Below are 26549 nucleotides of genomic sequence, written 5' to 3'. Positions count from 1 at the left end.
GGAGCCCAGCTAAGATATCAAGGTGCCACGTGCAGGAAACTGCTGGTTGCATGCACCTTACAGCCCAGAAACAAGCTTGGTAGGGAGCAAGAGGAGGTAAGGAGGGGACTGGATGTGAGCTGGAGGCCGTGAACAAGGATTCAAACCTCTCCAGTGGTCTTAGACATGCCCCTGTCCCCTCTCTCAGAAAATCCCCCATGCTCACACTGCTGCTGGATAGGCAATGGCAAGGCAACCATGCCTCTAGCTGTCTGGCCCAAGGATGGTCACCTGAGTGAAAGGGGCTGGCTAACACTGGCCAGACATAGGACTTCTGTGGCCTGGCCTCCAGACATGAACTTGCCAATCAGACTGTCCCTCTCTGGGGACTTCGACTGAGGCCCACAGAGAGAAGTTCCAGTTGGTAGGGAAGATCATGTGGCTAAGGCCAAGGACAGGCTAAAAGGGGAGAGGGTGAGAATGGCAAGGAACAAAGACAGGCTAGGGCAGAGAGAGGAGAGGAGGGCAGAGAGCCATGAGGAAGCATAGAAAAGAGGGGTGAGAACAACGGCAGAACCCACCAAGCGAGAAGTTTCCCCTCCATTCCAGAGTCCCAGCTCTTGGGCCTGCAGACAACCACAAAATGTCCTATCACTACAACCATTTATGGTTAGATTTCACAGGGTTTTGCATGCACCTGGGCCTTTTCCCCGGTCATGGAAACTTCACCACAACCCTGAGAGGAAGGGATATAACAACCGCCCCCTCCTCACGGCACTGTGGTGAAGGGTCAGTGAGTTAATCCTGGTCACTCACTCAGTCTTATGTGGGCTGTCATCATTATTATCAACATCCCACTTTCTAGGTAACGAGACCGAGACTGACGGACATTAAGTAGCTTAGCCACATACTCCAATCAGCCTCATTTTATAGCTGGGAATAGTGACACAGAGCAGTAACTTGCCTGTGCTCACACCACGTTCTAGGGACTGGATCTGAGCCTACTCTATACTGCTGCCAGTAAATGTCCCCATGCCATCTCTTTCCTGAAGCTAGTTTGAGTAGTTTCTGTTCCCTGCCAAGTGACAAGAATGACAGCCTACCATTCAGTTCTGGATTTCAACAGCTTCCTAAGCAGTCAGGTGAGTCCCAGTCACAGTTTCCTAAATCTGGGCCTAGGAACAGGCATTTGCTTCCTGGGAAAATGAGAAGGGAGCGTACGTGGGTTGGGCCACGTCCTCTCTAACCGGGGGCTGCCGTGGGGGCAGTGAGGGGGAACTGACCACTCCTCTGTGCTGAGCACTATGCCAGGTGCACTGCACACCCAGCCCCAAAGGGCCAGCGGGGCTCTTCCCCATCCCGTGACCCGCTCTAGCTAAACAATAACAAACCACACGTGAGCGTGCTCACCTGTGCGGAATGGTACAGAAACGCTTACCCATAACCAAGGTAGGCTTTAACCAAGCGACTCCCTGATCCCCCAAGCACTTTTCTGCAAAGGGTGCTGGGGCCTTTATAGGTACGAGCTCAGTGACCTTCTCCCTTCTAAACCAACCCAAAACCCATTGCTGTCAAGTCAATTCTGACTCATAGCAACAAATAATGGGCAGTATCTATGGACAACTTTTACACAACCAAGTTCAGCAAATCAGTGGGGAGAAAACAAACAGGCCTAGAACTCCCTGGTCACCTGGGAGCTGGTTCAGCCCAACACTTGCTCAGCCAAGAGCCCCTCAACATCCCAGCTTCAGCAGGAAAGAGTGGCTAAACCCCTTTACTTCTGAATCTTAACAACCCCCCTTCACCTTGAGCTCCTGTGGCTCCGTGCTCCTATTCCTACCTCAAGAGGTAACTCAGACACACCCGAGGGTTCTCAGGGCCAACACTCTCATTGGAGGAAAAGAGCAAAGAGGAAACACCCACCTGCTGGGCTGTAGGAGCCCACTCCACTGACAGGAAAGAGGACATCCGAGTCACCATGCAGCACCTGCAGCGGGGCCCAGCTGTGCACCGGAGAGAGGCAGGGGTTCCCATCCAGAGGCCTAAGGTGAGAGAACATAGCTGCGTGACAGGGCAAGGAGCCCACCCAGCCTTCTGTGGGTTCCCTCTTGGGAACTGCCCAACTGTGAGGAGGCTGAGAACAGAAGGGGCCCCAGGCTGGGTTTCGGGAGTGTGCAGTCTGGATCCAGACCCCGTGCATTCATTCTGCCCGGTGCTGACTGAGCCTGCTCTGTGCCAGACACTGTGCCTACTACCAGGGGCAAAAGAGGAAGCAGTCTTCATCCTGCCTTCATGGAGCTTACAGTCTGCTGGAGGACATGGATGTGAATCAAACAATCATCCAAAAAGGTGTAAGTGCAGCTCAGGAGGAAGATGCATGGAGCATGAGAGTGTAAAACAGGAAGCACCGAGCTGGTCACGAGGCCCAGGAGGACTTCCTTGAAGAAGTGAAGGGTGGGCAGAGAGTGAAGGAAGCACAGGAGTTAACTGGGTGAAGGGGACAAGAGAGAGGGCTGGAGGGAGAGGGAACAGCATGTGCAAAGTGCTGAAGCAGAAGGAAGCGCCAAGTATTCCAGGTTCTCCAATGATGGCAGCCCTGTGAACCCTGGCTAGAGTCACTTGGCCTTGATGGTTCTCAGACCCTCGTGGGTAAAAGGACAGAATCAGACCAGATCATTTCTGGGTCCCTTCCAAGAAAGAGGGGCAGCTCAAATATTAACCAGGATCATATGACCTGTTATACTGTCACCCTATCTATAAAGTGCAAAACTAACATGTCTGCTTTTTCCAAAGGCTTGTTTTAAAGAGGATTCACCCACTGTAGCATTTGCCTCCGGGCAATTAGGAAACACTAATTAATACCAGTATGTATTGTGTAGTACTTTAAAGTTTACAAAATCACTTTGTAACTCTGCTGATGAAGACGACAAAAGCAGATCATAATTATAACCACTGAATAATGAGAGAGAAAAGGGAGAAAGCGGGAAGGGGGGAAGCAGGGAGGGAGGAAGGGAGAGATGAAGGGAGGAATGAACCGTGAAGAGAGAAATATTTTAGGCTTAGTGGGCCACAGTCTCTACAGTACATTCTTCTCTGTGCTGTTTTTCGTTTGTTTGTTTGTAACAACCCTTTAAAATGTAGCAGCCATTCTTAGCTCGGGGCCGATCTGGTCTGCAGGCCAAGTTTCCTGAGCCTGTTTAAGAGGCTTCTGAGTTGAAGGTTCCCCTTCCAGCCCTCTCTGGCTTTTGGTCACTCATGTGGCACCAAGCAAGAAACACAAGGGAAAATTACAGAATTTTGCAAAAGAGACTCCCAGATGTGGGGGGATAGGTGCAGAAAAGGAAACATTTCCAGCTGCGTGCCTGGCAGCAGAACCAACCCTCTTAGAGGAACTTGGCTGTGTCTCTATCATCTGCATAGAACCACCCTCCTGAGGCTCTGACTCAGCAACTGGAGACCCAGGGGACACCCAGAGGTGGTAAGGGGTGCCCTCTCAGGAGAAGGTGGCAAAAACCACCACTCCTTTCCCTGGCCTTCACTGGGCCTGGTATGTGTGGTTTTCTGCTTGTCTTAAGTAGTCTCGAGCCACTTCCCTGAAAGATACGCACTTTCCAGAAGACAGACGCCCAAGTGTCACCACCTTGAAAATGAGTTATGTTAAAGTGATTCCTGAGGCAGAGACGGATTCAGAATATGGTGCCACAGCTGGCTTTAAAACATAATAGTGAGTGTAACTTTTCATTAGAAAAGTAGAACATACTTTAAAACCTAAAAAATACCACCCCCAAAAAAGGTGAAAGAATAAAAACACACATTATGCAAAACACAACCGGGTTAGTAACCTGGTCTTGTTCCTTAGTATCTGTTCTTTTCTATGCATGCTTTTCTTTATAAAAAATGTAAAATTTTATACCTTGCTTTTTCCATCAACATTAATTTATAAGTTTGTTTTCATACAATTGAATATGCCTAAGTATAATTTAAGATGTTTAAGATCTTAGACATTAAAATCTTAAGATGTGAACTACGTAATATCCTGCTGTTAACTATTCCTCCAGGGTTCCACGTTTAGGTCGGGCATAATCTTTTGCTTCTGTAAGTACAGACTGTGGTCTCCAGATGCATTAACCTTTCCTTAGTGGACAGCACGTCTCCAGAGTCAATTGCCAGCAGCAGAATTGCTAAATCAAACCGCAGAAATGTTTTTAAGGCTCCTGACATTTTGCTAAACTGGATGGATGGATATATGGATGCACGGATGGATGGATGAAGGAAGGAAAGAGCTCCTACCGGCTATCTCCACGTCATTCATCCCATGCTATGTACTGAACACCTACCATGTGCCTGGAACTGAGCACTCAGGACACACGAGGAGTCCCTGGGTGGTACAAACAGTTAAAGTGCTCTGCTGCTAATCGAAAGGCTGGAGGTTTAAGTCCACCCAGAGGGACTTGAAAAAAAGCCAGGGGATCTACTTCCGAAAAATCAGCCACTGAAAACTCTATGGAGCACAGTTCTACTCCGACACACATGGAGTCGCCATGAGTTGGAATCAACTCGATGGCAAGTGGTTTTGGTTTTTTATACTCCGGAGCAAACCTGTCCCAAAGCCATTCCAGCTGTGGGGCACTAACTCTGGGGCTTGCCTTCTATCCTGTTCTCTTTTTAAATCTTGGAAATTTGATAGACAAAATGTGGCATCTTCTTTCATTTTGCATTTGATTAATTACTAGTGAGGCACAACGTTTTCTCTTATGTTTGAAACTCTTTCTGAATTATGTTTTCGCCCCATTTCCTGACTGCTGTCATAGAGCACGTACAAACTGACAGGAGAACTCTTTTCTACAATAAAGGTACTATCCCCTTTGGAGAGAGAAAAATAAAAGCAGTGCCAACACTGTGGTAAGCATTGCAGCAGGAGGGACATGAATTTCCTCAATCATCAAAGAAGTGGTTTCATTACCAGCAAACAGAGGCATAAACCCAACTGTTAGCCAACACAGCATCATAAAGACCATCGTGTTGCTGAAATTAGAGCATTCCGACTCAGCCACAGACTATCGCCAACCCAAACGTGCCTGTCCTGGCCTGGCCACATCCTCCTCCCGAGCCTAATCATGCTGTTAAACTGCTCAAGTTCTGGCCTCTTCGGGCTCCTAGACCTTTCATGTGAACAAGAGCTTAGAGTCAAAATGAAAGTATCACTCGATGGGCCATCTCATCATTCCTCTGCTCTTCCCCCAGGATGCTTTGCAGAATGTACAATCAAGATCTTCCCGCAACGTATTCCAGGTTTGTCACTTGCCCTGACAAATCTCCACCCTCTATGGAATCCAGTTCTTTATTCTGTAACATGAGGGTGTGACCCACTAACCTCACGGGGCTGCTGTACATTAAGACAGAGGATACGAGTCTGTTCTTAGCCAGCGGGAGGCCCAATGGCTGAGAGGACCTGAGCCCCTGCAAAGGTCATACTGCACTGTCTTGTGCTTTTACACGTCACAATGCCAATGGCTACCTTGGCTCGCCTGCTGGCCTCTCCCTTCAGACTTCCCCCTTGGGGTACCAGCTGGGTAGAAGGAGGAACAACTGTGTTTGAGGCCAAAGAACCCATGCAGTAAATCAACTGTTGGTGCTACACTCACCTACACAGCCAGAGAACGCAAGCGGCATTTCCTAAAAGGCCCAGATGAAACTAAAGAAAGGTCATCAGACTTGGACGATGTTGCTGTGAGCTGCTATTAAGTCAGCCCCCGACTCATGGCAACCCCATGCACAATGGAACAAAACGCTGCCTGGTCCCGTGCCCACATTCGGCTGCAGATCAGACCATTGGGAGCCACTGGGTTGTTACTGGCTGATTTTCAAAAGTAGACCTCCAGGCCTTTCTTCCTAGACTGTCTTAGTCTGGAAACTCCACTGAAACCTGTTCAGCATCACAACAACACACAAGTCCCCACTCACAGACAGGCAGTGGGCTGCGCATGAAGTGTACTGGCCGGGAACTGAACCAGGTCTCCTACATGGAAGGCAAGAATTCTGCCACCGAACCAGACCTGGACACAAAGTATAAAAACGTTCAGACCCTGTGGCCAAGAACAGTGCTGCTGAGGCTAGCCTAACAAATGATTTAGGAGTACATGAAAACGTTCATTTCAGAAAGGATTATAACCAAAACAAAAAAACCTGCTAACAACCTAAAAATACTCAACAATCAAAATCTCCATTGATCTGACTGAATATCAACCAATATATACACATAATTATACAGAAACATGGAAATATTTGACAGTATAAACTTTGGAAGGAGCCCTAGTGGTGCAATGGTTAAGTGCTTAGCTGCTAACCGAAAGGCTGGCAGCTCGAACCTACCCAGCAGCTCCTCAGGAGAAAAGACCTGGCAGTCTGCTCCCGTGAAGATTACAGCCTAGAAAACCCTATGGGGCAGTTCTACTCTGTCACGTGGGGTCGCTATGAGTCAGAATTGACTCGATGACACCTAACAACAACAAATAAACTTTGGAGTCCAACGTATCCCAGGTTTGTCACTTGCCCTGACAAATCTCCATCCTCTATGGAATCCAGTTCTTTATTCTGTAACATGAGGGTGTGACCCACTAACCTCACGGGGCTGCTGTACATTAAGACAGAGGATACGAAGTGTGTGCCACATCTGGCATATCACAGCTGATGTTGCTAAGCCAGGCATCCATGTGACTGAAGACTAGAATAAAAACCAAAACCAAAAACAGGCAAAGCCTCACAAGGATTTTTTCTCTCTTTGAAATTTTCATGTTTTGGGGTCCCCTGCCCCAAGACAGGAAGGAAAAAAAAAAAACAGATGAATATTAAAACCACATGAAAAGCTCAGAGCTAGAGGCATACTGGGCACCTAATAATACCATGGGATTTCAGTCACAGAGAAAGATACATTTTGGTGCATTCATTTTATATTTTAATGGGCTGGGTTTTGAAATCAGCCATGATTAGGATGGTGGTGTGCACTATAAAGCGTAAGTGATAACGTAACCAGCTTATCCAGCCATAAGACTAAGAATTACAGTGGCTTCAGTGACTCGAAACAGCCCTACCAAGTCAGCAACAACCCGACCAAGTCAGCAACAACCCCACCAAGTCAGCAACAACCCCACCAAGTCAGCAACAACCCCACCAAGTCAGCAACAACCCTACCAAGTCAGCAACAACCCTACAGTTGGTGCAGCTCCTCTCCCCAGGTCTTGGGGAGGTAAAGTAACTCACCCAACAGAAGCCACCTGGCTAAAAAAGGAGAACTCAGGTTGTCTTGACTCCCAGATCCAAGCTCTTAACTCCGCTTTTCTGCTTTATGCCTTCAAGTGCCTCAAGCCCCTCCCACAGGTAGAAATCTAGAGCTACACAAGTGTTATAGCAGCAAGTGCAGGCAAATTACCACTTGCTCACACCCCTGTGAAATGAACAGAAACTGCCCGCCGCCTCTCCTCTCTAGGGTAACCCTGCCTTTCTCCTGAGTTTCCTACGGTAGTGGCAAGTCAAAGATGCAAGAGGAACCCAGGCAACAAAACGAAAGGTGTATATAAAAAGCAAGATTTCAAGGCACACACCTTGACGTTAACTTTATAATTGCTGTTACTGTTGTTGCGTGCCCTAGAGTCAATTCCAACTCACATCGACCCTACAGGGTAAAGTAAAACTGCCCCACAGGGTCTCCTAGGCTGCAACCTTTACAAGAGCAGATTGCCCTCCCACAGAATGGCTGGTGGGTTGGAACCTCCGACCTTTCAGTTAGCAGCTGAGCACTTAACCACTGCACCACCAGGGCTCTTAACTTTGTATTGGTTACCTTCAAATACACTCTCATCCCCTCTTCTTAAAAAAAAAAAAAATTTTTTTTTTTTTTCTTCTTCTTAGGTCTCAGAATAACAAACTAATACTTCTTCCTCCTAAATCAAGACACCTGAAAAATGATGATCCCCTAACTGAATCTAAAACTTGCACTTTTGGTTTTTTTCCACCTAATACTGTAGAGAGAAAACAGTTGATGTCTAACATTCTTTATTGAAAGCTGAAGTAGAACTCACTTCTCAGGCGACTCTGAGTGGCCCGTGCACTTCCTTCCCGGCATGTTTCCGTACACATCGTCCTCGTTTTCATCCACATCTTCGTCATCGATGCTTTTCACATCAAGCTTCTGGTACCCAAACTCCCCATTCAAAGACAGAGAGTCAATTTTCCATGAGCTGCTGCTCTGGCTTCCGTTGGAGTTTGGCCCAAAGGAGCTTTCGAAGGCCATCACGATGTTGGCTGAGGAGCGGTCGGAGTTGTCCTCCGAGCTCTCCCCCGCCGCAGGGATCTTTGGGAACATGTCAGCAGAGTTCTGCTCATCTTCCTCGTCATCAAATGAGATAATGTTGGTCACCTTCTTTTTCTTCTTCCGTTCTTTTTTACATTTGGCATCTAGGAAAAGAAAACATACGGAACAATAAAAAGCAATTTTAATAAAGGGATGAGCACACCATATTGCCTCCAGATTGTGGAAAATCTCCTACTATTCTATTCAGAAGTAAGCTGTAAGATAAATTCAGTTCTTTTTTTTTTTAATCCTTGGAAAAAATCAGTCTATAGAAGACTGAGCAAAATGGATGTGGGCCTCTGCTTCTGATTTTTACAAAATATGCCATAAAGCATACCTTGAAATTATTCCTTTTAAAGTTGTGGCTAATTGCCTCCATGAACAATTGCCTCTTTTGCCCTGAGACCAGAAGTGGATGGTGCCTAGCTACCGTTAACGAGCATTTTCATAAAGGATTTGACAGAGGAATCCTGATCAAAAGGGGGAAAATGCAGAACAAAATTTCAAATTCGTATATAGACTCCAGACTTCCTGGAGCCATGGAGGCTGGATGAACCCCTGAAACGATCGCCCTGAGATATCTTTAAACCTTAAACTAAAAATATCCCCTGAAGTCTTCTTATAACCAAACTATAGCTTAACTAATAAAAAAAAGTCTACCTTGAACATTATGCTCTTTTAAGAAATATCTATATGGGAACTGAGAACAGCAACTCGAAAGACAGGAAGCTTAGGAGGCAGTGAGTTTATGTTACTAGAGCAGGAACAACTCAGAAAAGGAGGGTGAGAATGGCTGCACAATTCGAAGAATGTAATCAATGTCACTGAATTGTACATGTAGAAACTATGGAATTGGTCTATGTTTTGCTGTGTATATCCTCAACAACAAAATTAATTTTAAAAAATGATCCCTTTTAATTAGTTAGTTTGATTCAAAGGATGCTACCATTACTGAAATGATTTTCATTTTTCCACTTTGGAAAATTCTCCCGTGACTAGTACACGAGACCAAGAAAACCAGTTTGAAGGCTATGGTCAATTGCCTGTTGTTGTTAACTGCCATCAAGTCAGACCCCAACTCATGACAACCCCATGCACAATGGAATCAGACCATTGTGATCCACAGAGATCTCATTTCTTCCTAATCTGTCTAAGTCTGGAAGCTCCACTGAAACCTGTTCAGCATCACAGCAACATACAAGCCTCCACTGATAGGTGAATGGTGGCTGTGTTTGAGGTACACTGGCTAGGAATTGAACCCAGGTCTCCCACATGGAAGGCAAGAATTCTACCACTAAACCACCACAGCCCTCAGTCAATTGCTTCATGGCCATAAATTCCTCCCATCCCAGTAGGATGCCCCTTTGCAATGTGACTTTGCTGCCTCTCCCTTGTAGAGGTAGAGTCTATTTCCCTTCCCTCTTGAATCTGGGCTGGCCTCATTCCCTGCTCTAACCAGTAGAAGGTGGCAGAAGTAACAGCGTGTGAGTTCTAGAGCCCAGGCCTTAGGAGATTCTGCAGCTTCTCCCTTTGCCCTCTTAGAAAGCTGCCCTGAGACCACCACGTAGGGAAGCTGGTCTAGCTTAATGGAGGACAAGAGGTCATAAGTAGGATAACTGAGACACGCAGCCAATCTACCCATTAAAAAAACCCACTACCATCAAGTTGGTTCTGACTCACAGCAACCCTACAGGATAGAACAGAACTGCCCCATAGAATTTCCAAGGAGCGCCTGGTGGATATGAACTGCTGACCTTTTGGTTGGCAGCCAAACTCTTAACCACTAAGGCCCCAGGGTTTCCAACCCAGCCAACAGCCAACACCAATTCCAGACACGGGTGAGGCCATTTGGGATCTCCCAGCTCAGCTGCCAGTTGAATGCAGCCAGATGAATGAGCTCAAGTGAAGCCAGCAGAAGAAATACCCCACCAGCCCACAGAATTATAAAATATAATAAGTCGTCGTTGTTTTAAGCCACTACATCCTTTGTAGCACCACAAAGGCTAACTGAAGCAGAAATCAAGATTTAGTGACCAGTGCTGAGATGAGCCGGCTTACTGACTCATCTTAGTCATCACACTCAGGTGTGAGACACTATAAGCTGATTCCAAAAACTCCAATTGATCCTGATCAAGGTTTGACAAGGTGGTGCTTCACTAGGTACCACAGCTCTGAGATAATTTCAAAAGCAGACTTCTAAACATGGACGGGAACCACGCTACTTTGAGGATACAAATTCCTGTGTCTCTGTTACACAAAGCTCTCAACAATCATGTTCCTATGCCATTCATTCGGGCTGCCTGTTCTAGAACACAGGTAAGGTACAAAGGGCCAGTATGTACCCAGAGCCCCCATCAGGTCCACAGAATTCTGAGTGCTCACCATCGTTAATAATGCCAAAGGGATGGCCATGATGACCGTCTTGTCTAAGGGATCTGGGGATACTAGGACTAAGTTCTTAAATCCAAAATTTTCAATCTTGCTGCAGCAACATTCTGGAGGTTCCAGAAGGTTCCAGAAGTATTGTAACTTTCTCACAAAATTAATCTTAACTGAACCAATTTTCTTTTGCTTCCCCACAGCCTAGAGTCAATACTGGCCAACTCCCTCACCTTCCCTCAGGCCTCAACGTAGACCCCACACCCAACAGAAGCAAGCCCAATAGTATACATTCTTAGCAGCATCCTATGCTTGGCTTTCATTCCATTTATCATGAGGGTAACTGTTTACACAATTTGTCTACCCCCACCCATCCCAAAGGAGACTACAGGCTAAAAGTTAGCCATTTCTCTTATTTTGTGCCTAGCACAAAAAAAACAACAAATGAATGAATGAGCGGATGAGTGAAGGAATAAATAAATGAATGCAGGTCCAAGCTCTGATGGTTTTATGTGACTATCACACCTTCATTTTCAGTTTGCTCTCATTTAAACAACAACAACAAAAAAAAAGTTGCTGTGGACTTGACCCTGACTCATGGCGACCCTGCATATGTCAGAGTAGAACCATGTTCCACAGGGTTTTCAGTGGCTGCAGGAACTAGATCTCCAGGCCTTTCTTCCAAACCACCTCTGGGTGGATTCGAACTCCGTTAGCTATTTGTTTTTCTACTCTATTACCTTTTCCACATCTAGATAAGGCTCTCAGGTCCCTTTTGGAGTGAATAAGGTTAAGTAAAAATAAATACAACAGTAACTGAAAATGTAAGTGCATCATATTTCACCCCAGCAGCACATATGGAAGTGGACAGTGACCTTAAGTAAGATGACAAGGTATGCCCACCACAGCACGGTCTGCTGTCCTTTCATCAAGCCCTCTCTGCTCTCCCCCTCCAACCCATTCCTGCTCACCGACACTGACGTTCCTGGACAGGACAGGCAGGGGGTCAGTCTCCTGGTCTGATTTGATGAGGATGGAGACAGCAGAGGATGCTGTGATCTCCCTGAGAAGGCTGCTCACTCCTTGCGTGGATTCCTTCAGCAAGGAGGTCACATTCTGCGTTGATTCCTTTAAGAGGTCTGAGACAGTAGGAGCAAACTTACTCTGCCCGTTTAAATCCTTGTTGTCGATGTTAATTGCAAAGAGTATGGAGTTCAGACCTGCCAAAAAGAAGGAAACATCTGGAGTGCTTACTGCTGAGCCATCACACCTCCAGCACAATATACAAGCGACAGACGCTGAGCTTAAACATCTATGAAAAACCCTCGACAACCCTAAAAAATAAAAACATACCTACTGGACTGGTTGAGACTAGAAGACTCCCTGAGACTATTGCCCTGAGATACTCTTTAAATCTTGAACAGAAACTAACCCCTGAGGTTACCTTGTAGCTAAATTACAAATTGGTTTAAAAAAAAAAAAAAAGAGTATCACCCGTAAGTACTGTGATCCTTTAAAAAATCACCTGTATGAGACCAACTGTCAACAATTACTTTAAAACCAAGATGAGATGGTAAGGGGGCAGGGAAACTAGATTAATGGAAATATAACAACCAGAATGGAAATAATAAGAATGTTCAAACATTGTGAAGAATGTAACCAATGTCACTGAACAACTTGTATAGAAATTGTTGACTGGGAACCTAAACTGCTGTGTAAGCCTTCACTGAAAACACATTATTTAAAAAAAAAAAAAAAAAAAAGCTTCAACAAAACCGCAAAACTGGGGTCAATACACACAGCTATCACACAGTCAAATCTATCCAAATGGAGGTGCCTCTCCTTACCTATGGGAGGAGTCAATTAACAGGAGGTCATAGCTTACCTCCGCGGGGTCAGATTGCCTGGGGTTGACTCCCAACACCACTACTTACTAACTACAAGACCTTGATCTAGAGACTTATAACTTCTCTGAGCTTTAGTTTCCTCATTTGGAAAACGGGGACAACAGCATCTTCCTCACAGGGTTATAAGTATTAAAGACAATCACCTACCAAAAAACATTCAGCTCAATAAGCAATCAAAACATGTGTCGTCGTCATCATCATCATCCTCATCCCCTTAGGTAAAAACTTGCACTGCCATCCAATGGCTTACTGAGGAAATCATGGTCAAACCCTGACTTTTTCTCATCAACGGACAAGATTAACATGACTGGTGGGCCTTCGTCTAAACTTTCAGGAAAAAAGGGGGAGAAAGCCAATAAAAGGATTTGGGAGAAAGAGGCGAGTTGCTCACTTTTGTCCAGTTATTCCCATTTCTCACACTTTGGGTGAGAGTGAAATGATAAACAATTTAAGAACCCACCACATCAACCAGGGCTTTCACACTTACAAATCACATACACGTTTCTTTGTCACATATGATACTCTCGTAAGCCCTATAAAGGTGACTGCTGAGACATCAGGATTTGCACCTAACAGAAGAGGACAGGAAAGCTGAGATAGCTTAGGTACCTACCCAAGGTCACCCAGCCAGTGAAGAGTAAAACAAGGAGTCAAGGGCAGGTCTGCTGCCTCCAATTCCCTGCCAGGTTATCGAACACCAGATAAAGGGAGTCAAAGAAAGCTCAAAGCCATAAAGGAAGGACAATGATGAGTGACTCGTAAGTCAGTCAGAGACAGGCAAAATGAAAACACTCTTTGGAGCTATAATTCACAGCCTGCCTCCTCTGCTCACTGTGCGCTTCCCAGGACCCGTCACTCCTGGCTTTGGCCAGGCTTACCAGCTGCCATGGTAGGGAGCATGCTAGACCTCTCTTCATCCATCACAAAAGACCAGTCTTCATAAAAAGTGCTGCAAATTGAAAGAGAGGGAGGGAAAGTTCTGAATAATGGTTCTCTGAGTCCATCAGCCAGACAATTCAGTTACATGGCTCCATGGAAAATCCATGCCTGGTCATTTCACAGCGGATTTGGTATATCTGAGGTCTCTGCTGTTGAAACTTCTGGTTATAAACAAAGGATTGAATGCATCTAACCTACGACTTCCTCTTTGGTCCCCTGAGACCCCAAACTTTAGAGTACTGAAATAGGTACGATACATAAATGCAGTAGTTATGAAGTGACAAAGTAGAAGGGACAAACAGAGGGATGAGTTACACTCAAGCAATGTCTCCAGGAGACAGACCAGGAAATCCAAGCTGGACAACAGGGATCTCTTGCTTTGGTTAAAACAAGAACAAACAATTTCAGAAATAAATTATAGCACTCCATGGCTCAATCCACCAGGTCATTTACCTATTAAAACCTGCTTAGGCTGGAGATCAGGAAGCCCAAGCTATCCCTGGGAAGGGCTAAGTGGCCCCACAAATCTAATCAGCAGGAGGAGGTGTTCAAAGAAGCCTGTAGGGTCTGCCCTAGGTCATCTGGCCAGTCAGTGGCACAACCAGGATGCAAAAGCAGGTCTTCAGAGTCCAGTTCCCCAGCTCTTTATTATGACTCAATGCCAGGCAGTAACACCAAATAGTTTCCACTCCGTGATTTTCCTGCCAGGTCATGGAATTTTAAATTCACAGAGTCAAAGCTCAATTTCACTAAAGGAAAGTCAGTGAGGAGGGAGCTGTAGTCCAGTGAGAGGCTGGAAAAATCATCTGCTAGAGTGAATACAAGATCATAGGAGGAGAGAAGAAACACAAAATTTTCAATAAATTTACCCAGGAAAATGCCCGTGGAAGCACAAACCACATGTTCAAGATGGCATTTCAACCATAAACCTGATTCTTTCAAAATCTGAGCCGGTTTTACATGGAGTCATAACAAATAAATTTGGCTACCCCACATCAATTAAGGAAGTAGTAGTTCAGGTGAATTCACCTTGATTCTAAGGGTCTGATTCACTTCAGCTGCCCCACTGGTACATCCAGCTGTGAGGATGAGTGTGCAACTCTGAGCTACTTGCAAATGCTCTGCTGGAAAAACCTTTACAAAAACTCATTTCAAGGAACAGGAGTTATGTTCTTCACTAAAGCTGGGCAGCGCTCAGGAGAGACAGACATTCTTGGCCTCCCAACTCAGACCCGACACAGCACGCAGGTTCAGTCAGTGTGGATCACCCTGGCTCCACATCCGTTCCATTCTGGGCTTGCAGGAGTACAGAACAGCTAGACAAGGCATCCCAGTCAACAAGACATAAATCTTCAAGGGAGAACTTTGGGGTGTTTTTAAGAGCCCTGGTGCACAGTCCCAGAACATGTGACCAATTACTGCGAGAGACATGACTACAGGCAGCAGAAGAAGAAACAAGAGGAGACTGGTGCCAGGGAGTGAAAGATACGAAATCACTGGACGCACTGAGGTACCAGTGAAATGCCAATGTACTGAATTAAATGAACTTTCACTGTTGAGGACCACAGCAAGGTGAGCACCATCTACAGGAGACACAAAACAACATGTCTAGTCCACCATTCTCAGAGGAAAAAGTGCCAGAGCCAATGAGAGAGAGAGATCATAAACATCAGGAGTACAGGAAAAGTGGCAGGAAAGAAACAGACTGGCATGGCAGCAGAGTTTTTTTTGTATATGTTATGAGTGATTTAAGTTATCCCCGCCCCCCCACTCCAGTAAGTTCAACAGCATTTTCATGTGTTTCACGTGAATGTGGGTGACTATAGGATCACTGGCTCATATTCAGTGAACTCCTCCTTTCACTGTGGATAATTATACCTCCCTACCCTGCTGAACAAGGAGCCCTGGTGGCACAGTAGTTAAGCTCTTGACTACTAACTGAAAGGCCTGTGATCCAAACTCAACGGCTGCTCCATGGGAGAAAGATGTGGCAGTCTGCTTCCATAAAGCTTACAGGGTTGCTATTAGTTAGAACCCACTCAACGGCCATGAGTACCCCACTGAACTTGCGTGTGGTCACATGGTTTGCATCGGCCAACGAAATGTGAGTAAAGTGAAGCATCACCGCAACCAGCATCTTTAAGAGCCAGTGCTTAGCTCAACACTACCTCCAGCTCCTACCTTGGCAAACATGAACAGATATGTAGGGATGGAGCTTCCATCAGCCTGGGTCCCAGAAATGAGAACGCCCCTGCTCACCCATGACAGGCATGTATCACGAGGCAGAAATAAACTTGTCTCAAGCCACTGAGGCTTTGGTGGTGTCTGTTAATGCAGCATAACCTGGACTATGTTGTTGTTAGTTGCCATCGATTCCAACTCATGGCAACCCAAGTGTGCAGAGGAGAACTGCTCGTAAGGTCTTCAGAAGCAGATCGCCAGGCCTGCCTTCCAAGGTGCCTCTGAGTGAGCTCAATCCACCAACCTTTCGGCTAATAGTCAGGTACTTAACCATCTGCGCCACCCAGGGATCCTTAGCTTGGCCTACACTAATTGACACAGTGAACAGTATGCTTATGATCAAGAAAGCATAATAAATAGTAAAATAAATAAATAACAACAAATGACTTCTTTCCTCAGCTTAAATCTTTTTTTTAAGTCAATTTGGGATTGATTAGCCTCAGAAATTTTCATTTTACTTGGGTCCAAAATCAATGCCCATGGAAACAGCAGTCAAGAAATCAAACAACGTATTGCATTGGGCAAATCTGTTGCAGAAGACCTCTGTAAAGTGTTAAAAAGAAAAGATGTCACTTTAAGAACTAAGGTGTGCCCGACCCAAGCCATGGTATTTTCAATCACCTCATTATGCATGTGAAAGCAGCACAATCAAAAAGAAGACAGAAGAAGAATTGATGCATTTGAACTGCATGTTGGCGAAGACCACTGAATATACCATTGACTGCCAGAAGCACCAAACAAGTCTGTCTTGGAAGAAGTACAGCCAGAGTGTTCCTTGGAAGTGAGGATGGACAGACTTCATCTCACGTACTTTGGACATGTTATCAGAAGGGACCAGTCCCTGGAGAAGGACATCACGCTTGGTAGAGGGTCAGCGAAAAAGAGGAAGACCCTCAAGAGATGGACTAACCCAGTGGCTACAACAATGGACTCAAGCGCAGCAACAATTCATTGTTGTACACAGAGTCGTTATGAGTTGGAGCCAACTCAACGGCACCTAACAACAACAACTACCTCAGAAAACAGAAGCAACTATAAAGAACGCAGCACACAAGAAAAAACAGAACACGAAACTGGCACTAAGCCCCCCCAACATCTAAAGAGGAAGAAACTCTGAATCTGAAAGAAGCTCAAATTAAACTTCCAGAGAACTGAAGAGCAGGTTGTGTCCTGAAACAATAGCTCTTTCCCCGCCTCCAGCCGTAATAATAACAAACATTTATTGAGTGCTGGCTGTATGCAGATGCCATGCTGAGCCCTTTGCAAGCATTCTCACATTTATTCTCTTACCAACCATCCCCACAACACAGCTGAACAAAAGGAGGTTGTCAGGGGGAACTTGCTCACCCCAGGTGGAGGGGCTGGGATGCAGAGCCAGGCAGCCTGAGCCAGAGTCTGGATCTGAACCACCTGCTGCACCTCCTCCTCCCAGGGCCCCAGCCCAGCCCAGCCCCAGTACCTGAGCCTGCCGCGGTCGGCCAGGAGCATGTGCAGGTAGCGCTCCAGTGAGTGCTCATTGAGGGCGCAGCGCAGCCAGGCACGGCCGCGGCCCACATCCGAGGCGATGTGGCGCAGGGCGTAGAAGCGCTGCAGCTCATGCTTGCTCAGGACCTCCTTCACATAGTACCAGAACACGGGCTCTGAGAAAAGACAGGGACAGGTGTGTGTCACTCAGGCCTGGGACGCACAGCAGCTTTAGAGTTGCATTCCCTAGGTGTGTTCGAGGGTTGAAAGAGTTGCCTGCTTAGCACAGAAAAGGCACAAGATACAGGATATTCAAAATAAAAATGACCCCAAAACCTGTTATCCAGAGGTGACCTCTGTTAACATTTAATGATTTCCTTCTAGTCTTTTTCACTGAAAAAAAATTTTTTTTTTTATAAAATTGACATCTGTGTAAGCTGAATAATGGCCCCAAGAAATGTCCACAACCTAATCCCTGGCACGAGTGAAGGTCACTGCGCATGGCAAAAGAAAACTTTGCAGGTGTGATGAAGGACCTTGAAAAGGGGAGATTATCCTGGATTATCCCTGTGTACCCAACATCATCACAAGTGTTTTTATAAGAGAAAGGCAGAGGGAAATTTGACAGAGAAGAAGAGAAGGCTATGTGGCCAGAGAAGCATAGATCAGAGTGATGTGGCCACAGCCAAGGAATGCCAGCAGCCACCAGAAACTGGGAAAGGCAGGAAATGGATTCTGCCCTGGAGCTTCCAAAAGGAAGCAGCTCTTCCAAGTGAAACTCACTTGGGGCTTTTGGCCTCCAGACAGTAAAAAAAGAAATCTGTATTATTTTAAGTCATCGATTTTGTAGTAATTCGGTATAGCAGCAATAGGAAACTAATACATCACAGTGTGTATGTATGTGCCTGCATGTATATGTGCGCACGTGCGTGTGTGTAGTTGTACATATTGGTTGCTTTCTTGTCTAGATTATGAACATTTATTTCTATAACATTCAAAGGTCTTTGAAGACATTATTATGATGGCTTCCCAGTATAATTTAAATACTTCTATCCACTGGGTTTTTTGTTTTTTTTTTTTTTATCCCTGGTAGTTAAGAGCACAGCTGCTGTCCAAAACGTCAGCAGTCTGAATCCACTAGCCACTCCTTGGAAACCTTACAGGACAGTTCCTATAGGGTCGCTATGAGTCAGAAACAACTCATGGCAACAGGTTTTTTTTTTTTGTTTTTTTTTTTAAATACTCTGGAAACATGACATAATACCAATTTTCCCTGTACACAGCAATGAACATCCTTGCACAAAAAAAAATTGTCCTCATTTTTACTTCCTTAGAAGAGACCTCCATATGCTGAATTACTAGGTCTGAAGATAAGAACATATTTAAGGCCTTAAGGGAAAGTTTTAGTTTATTTTCACCCATAAAACAGTCATTCTTACAACTTCTTGCATCTCTTCACAGCCTGCCTTTTTGATCCTCATGCACACAGTTTTTCACATAGCTGGAATTCTAATGTACACATAATTTTGTGATCAATTTTCCTCACCCATCATTGGCACATCAACACGTTTCCATGCAGTCAGCAGTAATGGCAGCAACAGTAACACCTACTTACTGAGCTTTAACTATGTGCCAGCCACTGCAAGAACCCTGTACACATGACCTCAGTCCTCACAACAACCAACGCTACCTCTATGTTAAAGAAAGGGCCCAGGTCAGGCGAGCGAAGTAACTCACCCAGTGACACACAGTTAATAAGCAGTAGAGCGGTCAGGATCTCAAAGCTGTCTAACTCCAAACCACTAAATCACTTTGCCTTGCAAATTACACATACACACATACACACTGTAATGTATGAGTTTCCTATGACCGCTATAATAAAGTTCCACAAAATTGATGGTTTAAAGTAACACAAATTTCTTCTCTTGCGGTTCTGGAGAGGGCTCTACCTTCAAAATGATCATGTTCACAACTGCTTAATATTACAGGACAGAAAAAGGGAAGTCTCAGCTCTCGGACCAGGGCTCCAATCCAAAAGCTAAACAGGGTCACAGATGCTTCCGAGAATATGACAAAATCTTTGAGCCTTCCTTCCAAAGGATACATATATATTACATACACATCTCCATAAACTGGACACCAGGCTGATAACCTCAGTCCCTGGGTGGTGCAAACAGCTAACATGCTTGGCTGCTCACCAAAAGGTTGGAGGTCTAAGTCCATTCGGAGGCACCTCAGAAGAAAGGCCTGGTGATCTATTTCCAAAAATTCGCCATTGAAAACCCTACGGAGCACAGTTCCACTCTGATGCACGTGGGGTCGCCACAAGTTGGAATCAACTCAGCAGAAACTAGTGTAATATTTCAAGTCAACTAGCACTGACACACTGCTTACTGTGAGCCAGGAACTGGGTGAGGCGACGATATACTCAGGTAGACACAATACGGACTGGTCCCAGAGAAGCTTCCTATCTGGTGGACAGGACCAGCAGGCAAAGATAGTTCAACGGAATGATCCCGGGTAAATCACTCAACCGTACTGGGCCTTGGGTTGTTTTCCTATAAAACAAACCCAAAAGTTCAAAATCTCCCAAAATTTGTGGCTGATTGGAGGAAAGGGATGTGAAATGCTGAGCACAATGCTCAGCCCATGATGACCACCCACTGCTTCCTTAGTAAGTACCTTCTTATAAAAGAGCTGCGTTCTTTTCTCTTTTCCCTTTTTGGTTAACATCCCCTAAATGTATATGCAAGGAGTCCTGGTGGCACAATGGTTAAGCACTCACTTAGTAGCCCAAAAGTTGGAGGTTCAAACTCACCAGTGGCTCCGTGGAAGAAAAGACCTGGTGATCTGCTCACGTAAAGATTACAGCCTAGAAAACCCTATGGGACTGTTCTGCTCTGTCACCTGGGTTTGCTATGAGTCAAAATCGACTCCATGGCACCGAACAACAAATATATGTGCATATGAGTGTGTGTGCATATGTGTATACCTGTGGATCAAGCCAATCTTTGCAATCACTTAGAACAAGATTCCCAAGAATGACTAAAAAAACACCAACAGGGCAACTTACCCAGGACTCTCCTCTGTCTCAATCCCTAAATACCAAACTAATCCCCTGCCCAGCCCATGGGATCAGCCTGTCACAATGGCATAGCAGTCTTCTTTCCACTGTCTGCCTCGCTCAAAAGCCAGGACCTGGGGAGTCTGGCCAGAACAACACCCCGGCTAGCCAGTCAATAACTTATTTTGAAATGCACCAAACCATCTGTAGATCCATCGCATTTCCAACCAAGTGGCTCTCACCTGCAGCCTGTCTTTCTGGAAAGATGCAGTCACCTCCCTTTGACCTTGAATGCACACGGAACACTTCACAGTGTTTCCACATTTCAATTTCCCAAATTGCTTACTGCTGCAGAATCCTTCTAAAGCTTGTCAGAGCGATGTTGATGATGATAAGAACTCCCCAGTAAGGGCTCTGCTTCCACTGCCAGAATTAATGTGGTCTATTTAAAGTGCAGCTCACCTGCCACTTAATGCACAGAGTGTCCATAATTTAATTTAGGAATATACGCCGATATCTTAGTGCTTCGATACGCAGGGCTAATTCCAAAGGTGGGCAAGGGCTTCTGGTTCTCTGAACCACTGAAAACCAGTGGCCAACAAGAACAGGAGCCAGGAAGCAGGAAGGGAGTGTTGCATCAAGCTCCCCAAGGGTATTCGTTAGTAGAGGACCACAAATAGCACAGAGCTTTTTACGTTTCTAATAGGCCTCAACCTCCATCAATGCCCAGAATTCATACTCTAGAGACCACAAAGAGGACAAAAACCATGGCTCAAAGTCTAGTTCAGGCATTGTATGACTCTGGGCAACTTATTTTGCCCTCCATTTTCCTCATCTGTAAAATGGAGATAACAGTACCTACCTCTAAGGTTTGCTATGAGGAAAAGTGAGAATGTAAGAATACATGTCAAGTGCTTCCAATAAATACATGCAGTCAATAAATGCTAGCTATAATTATTATTATTAACATACCTGGTTATAGTTAAGAAGCCCTGGTGGTGAAGTGGTTAAGGTAATCGACTGCTAACCAAAAGGTCAGTGGTTCAAAACCATCAATGACTTCGCAAGAGGAAAATGTGGCAGTCTGCTTCTGTAGAGATTTACAGCCTTGAAAACGCTATGGGGTCACTATGAGTTGGAACCAACTCAACGCCAGTGGGTTTGGTTTTGAGTGTTAGTGTGTAGTTGGTGCTCAATGAAAAACAGTTATTAATAGCATATTACACTTGACCCACAAGCCAAGGCACTGAGGCAGGCAAACAGCATCCCTTCCCCTTCCTTCAGGTAGTAGTAACCTCCTTCCTATGGGAGACGTGGTCCATTGGCTTCCCTGGTAAAGCCACCTCCAGCACTACCCTGACCTCCCCATAACAGAGGTGGGCAAGCAAGCAGGCTGGGCGATCACCTGACCACAACAGCGCTGGCCTCCCTGACTCACCTCACTCCTCTCACTCTGATCCCAGCCCTGTCAGATCGTGTCTTTAACATTCTGATGTTCTGTTCATGGGTTTTTTGTTTTTTTGTTTGTTATTTGGTATTAATTTTGATTTTTTAAAACACTGTATGAAAATATTTACTTTGATTGTTGAGTTTTTTGACACTCCTCTAAATTTTGTACACAAAGCAAGTGCCTCACTTGCCTCACCCTAGTCCCAGCCCTAGACCATAGGGTCCTCCCACAAACTCTACCTGAACCACTGGAAGAGAGGACCTCTCTTCTTCTAGATGGGGCCTGCCACCTGTTCTTGTAAATATAGTTTTCCTGGAACACAGCCACACCCAATTGTTTACATGTTGTTTGTGGCTGCTCTTAAGTTATAATGCCAGAGCTGAGTAATTGCTACAGAGATCTTATAGCCCACAAGGCCTAAAATACTTACTACCTGGCCATTTACAGGAAGAGTCTGCCGACCCTTTTCTAGAACTAGGAACTCTAAGAATCATGTAAACCTGGGGCTGCTTGGAGCCATTTTCCCCATCAGGAAGAGAGAGCCCACCTGGGAAAGACACCTCCAGAGAGAAGCTGTGATGAGAAAGAGGCAGATCTGGGGGAACACTGAGTCCCTGAATCCAGCCCAACCTCTAGATTTCCCAGTTATTTGAGTCAATAAATATCCTTTTGTGCTAAGTCCATGTGAGAGGGTTGCTGTCCCTTGCAGCCAGAGCAGGCCTAACGCAGTGAGACACGGAATATTCTTCAATCCTCCCACGACCATTTATCGAGGGCCGACTACACGCCAGGCCCTGTGCAGTGCTGTCCTCCAGAGCCGTGCAGAGATGCATCCTCAATCAGTGTGAAACGCACTACTCAAAAACAAAAACCAGGCGTCGCCCAACAAGAAACAAACCCACCACCAGGAGATGGGCACCTGGTAAGCAAAGACAGGTTTATTTTCCTCCCATAATTACTCTGGAGGTAGGCAGCTGGTTCACAGGCTCCCTCAGAGCCAGAGTCTCCAATTTTCTTGATCTTCACTTCCTCATCACAGATGAGTATCACAACTCTGGGCATCACCTTTGCAACAAGAACAGGAAGAAAGAGGAGGCGATAAAGCCAGCTCTGTTGCCCCTTTTATTAGGCATTTAAGGAATTCCAGAAAACTACAAGGGAGTAGAGAAAGTGGAGAACAAATGTCAAGACTGCCTTCGTCACTCATGATCCACTGCCTAGAGAAGGACATACAATAGCCCAGACAAAATCAAGGTCTGTTAAGCCACAGAAGAAAAGGAGAATGATTTTAGGCAGGCGAACTGCAGAACTGGCCACATACGCTATCGACTCTCCCAAGAGGAAAAGGCCAAACAAGTTCTTCCATATTCCAGTCTGAGACCTGGAGGAACACAGATGCTCCCACATTCCAATCACCCCCCCCCCCAATCTGGAAAAGCCCAGCTACAAGGCAGAAATGGGAGGTCTTGTCTCTGCACCTTCAGCAGACATTCTTCCAAGGTCTCCTTCACCAGAAGTAGCTGATTTGCATGTCCATGAACTCAGCAGAGAAGGAACTGAAACCCTTTACAGGGCTGGTAGGGTGGGGAGTGGACTTCCCCTCACAATCAAAAAGATGGCCCAGTATTCTCCTAGCACATGCAGCTTCTCCAAAATTAACTTTCTAAAGAAATGACACTGTTACCCTAGGTGACCCAGTGAAGCAAAATATAAAGTCTGCTTTGGTTGAGTTAAATGCAACCAACCTCCTTCAAAAATCCCCAGAGAGAATGAAGGAAGTCGGTTTCTCTCATTGTACTATGTGGGCTGTATTAATTCCACCTGCCTGCAACTGACTGTGAAGCTAGACACACAGCGCAGTGAATGCTAGGCCTCACAGGAAAATGAGCCACATGCCCTAAGTCAGGGTTCTCGAGCCGTTATTTTGAACACAGTCCTTCGATGGCCTCTACGGAGAAAATACTGACATGGTCAAGGATTTCATTTTACTTGAATCCACAATCAACCCCATGGAAGCTGCAGTCAAGAAATCAAACGACACATTGCACTGGGCAAATCTGCTGCAAAAGACCTCTTCCAAGTGTTAAAAAGCAAAGGTGTCACTTTGATGACTAAGGTGCTCCCGATCCAAGCCATGGTATTTCAATCACCTCATATGCATGCTAAAGCTGGACAGTGAATAAGGAAGATCTAAGAAGAGTTGATGCCTTTGAATTACGGTGTTGGCGAGGAATACTGAATATACCACGGCCTGCCAGAAGAGTAAAGAAAATCTATATTGGAAAAAGCAGAGCCAGAATGCTCCTTAGAAGTGAGGGTGATGAGACTTGGTCTCATGTACTTTAGACATGTTATAGGAGGGACCACTCCCTGGAGAAGGACTTCATGCTTGGGAAAGTAGAGGGTAAGTGAAATAGAGGAAGACCCTCAATGAGATGGACTGACAAAGTGGCTGCAACAATGGATTCAAACACAGCAACAATAGTGAGGATGGTGCAGGACTGGGCAGCACTTCATTCTGTTGTGAATAGGGTCACTATGGGTCAGAACCAATTTAACGGTAACTAATAATATTTTTAATAATATTTTTATATTATTAACAAGAACAACAACTCAGCAGGTGGCCAGGTACCTTCCAGTACAGAGGAGCTACTAAGATGAATGAGGATGGATACAGGTCCCTGACCTTCAAGAGAGAGACAGGAGACAGGTAGTGCCACAGGTTTGATGAGAGATGGATTTGGGGCCATAAGAGGGGTACATTACCTGAACTGGGTGGGGAGCTCACCATTGGCTTTTGGAATGAACTCTGAAACTTCAAGAGAACAGACGTTCAGGCAGTCAGAGTTTAGAGGGGAAGGGAGGAGGGTGGTAGAAGGGAAAGAACAAAGGGTACTTCCAGACTTGGGGACAGCAGAAACCAAGAATGCTATTCAAAATTTAGGATTTAAGAACTGATGGCACAGACCAATCAGAAGGAAGTGTTCTGGAAGGCCCCTTTCCCCAGCTAACATGATTCAGGCATTAACAGTTTAGTTGCTGAATTATGGCAAGGTTCCAGGGGTCTCAAGGGAGGGGCCATGGAAGAAAAACATATGGGACTCAGTCATCATTTCTTTACCAACTGGATAGAAGTGTGGCAAGGTTTTACCTGTCAGCTGCATGTGAGCCGTGGGTGTATGTTAAGTAGGGAGGAAAAGGAGAAATCCAGGATGCTAGGAGGGGCCAGACCTTGGAAGCCATGACAAGGAGTGTCAACTCAGTCCCAAATCTAATAGGTGATAATGTTGAATTTTACCTGGAAAACAGTGATGGTTAAAGAATTCTTCCATCCTCTGTGTTCATGAAAAGGGCCTGCTGCAAATAACCACCCTTACCATAAGACTTAGATAAAGACTCACAGACGGCCCCTTGTTTGCCTGTGAAAAGGCCAGGCACCAAAAAAAAAAAAAAACAAAACTCGTTGCCATCAAGTCGATTCCGACTCACAGTGACCCTACAGGACAGGGTAGAACTGCCACATAGGGTTTCCAAGGCTGAAATTTTTATGGGGGGAGATTGCCACATCTTTTTCCTACCGAGAAAGTGAGTTCAAACTGTCAACCTTTCGGTTAAGTAGCTGAGAGCCTGACCACCAGGGCTCCTCAGATCAGGCATAGACCCCCCCAAATTTCCATTCCTTGCCTCATAAATGAGTAAATGAACACACTGAACAATCAGAAACAAAGCGTTTATTCACCAAACTTTGGTTAAGCTTCTCTCCTTCCCCCAAGTCCCTGAACTTAGGCCCAGCCTCAGCCTGAGGGTTAACCCCCTCCTGGAGAACGGGCTGGCCTCAGTATAAACATTCTGATTTACTATCGGATCAAATCACCCTCTCATCCTACTTTGCCACATTTTGGTTTTTTCTAGCCTTGTTTACTCTTGTTTACTCTCAGTCTCTATAGAAGAAAAGCCCTTTTTCCCTGATTCTTGAGATACTTGCTGACCTTATGGTCTAAGTGTTCTTCCTATTATAGTTGCCTCCTCCTTCACTATTACAATAGACCCTATCCCTCTTTTCTTTCTGAGGAAAGTATCTCCCTTATCAAGGTTAGAGTCCCTGGATGGCATGAAGAGTTAAGCATTGGACTACTAACCAAAAGGTTGGCAGTTTAAACCCACCCAGGGTTGCCTCAGAAGAAAAGCCCGGAAATCTGCCATGAAGAGAATTGGATATTATAAACAATTACATGCAAAAAAATGTTAAAATTCAGAAGGAATAGACATAGACCTCAAAAAAAAAAAAAACTTAAAACACACACAAAGAAATAGAAAACCTGAACAGTGCTACATCTATTAAAAAAAAACTAATTCTATAATTACAAAACCTTCCTACAAACATCAAATATTAGTTGCATTTACGAACAAGGAACCTTTTTCATTATCTGTGTAATTTGCAAGATTGTACAATGTGTGCTGATGCAAGCCTTGTTCAGTTCAAGAGAATAAATGTGTGTGTATACGTTTTTGTTTTTTCTTTCTATTTCTGCAGGAGTTGTATGCAATTAACATATTTCTTTAAATGGAAGAATTGTTGCTAGCAGCCTCAAGTTGGCCCCAACTCACAGTGATCCCACGTGTTACACAACAGAACTGCTCCACGGAGTTTTTTTTTACTGTAATCTTTACGGAAGCAGCTCACCAGGCCTTTCTTCTGTGGAGTCGCTGGGTGGGTTTGAACCGCCAACCTTTAGTGTAGCAGCTGATTGCAAGCCACTTGTACCTAACAGCTCA

The 26549-nt window shown here is 45.2% G+C and overlaps 1 protein-coding gene across 7 annotated transcripts in view; it reads right to left on the bottom strand.

The window, feature by feature from the left end:
- The window catches only part of SNX29 (sorting nexin 29), a 768639-nt gene that overhangs the window by 505739 nt on the left and 236351 nt on the right, over nucleotides 1-26549 (bottom strand). For 6 of the 7 annotated variants that reach the window (XM_049902690.1, XM_049902691.1, XM_049902689.1 and 3 more), the window contains 5 exons: nucleotides 17255-17435; nucleotides 13494-13564; nucleotides 11680-11928; nucleotides 8058-8433; nucleotides 1903-2021 (listed from right to left, as the gene is read on the bottom strand). In XM_049902690.1, coding sequence (XP_049758647.1) covers nucleotides 1903-2021; nucleotides 8058-8433; nucleotides 11680-11928; nucleotides 13494-13564; nucleotides 17255-17435 — 996 coding nt within the window. The remainder of the gene's footprint in view (nucleotides 1-1902; nucleotides 2022-8057; nucleotides 8434-11679; nucleotides 11929-13493; nucleotides 13565-17254; nucleotides 17436-26549) is intronic. The other variant, XM_049902693.1, reaches the window with a different exon arrangement.

The sequence above is a fragment of the Elephas maximus genome, chromosome 12 (genome assembly GCF_024166365.1).
Source record: "Elephas maximus indicus isolate mEleMax1 chromosome 12, mEleMax1 primary haplotype, whole genome shotgun sequence".
Lineage (NCBI taxonomy): Eukaryota > Metazoa > Chordata > Mammalia > Proboscidea > Elephantidae > Elephas > Elephas maximus.
Note: the sequence above shows the minus strand (reverse complement) of the source record. Positions and strands in the feature narration are given on the sequence as shown.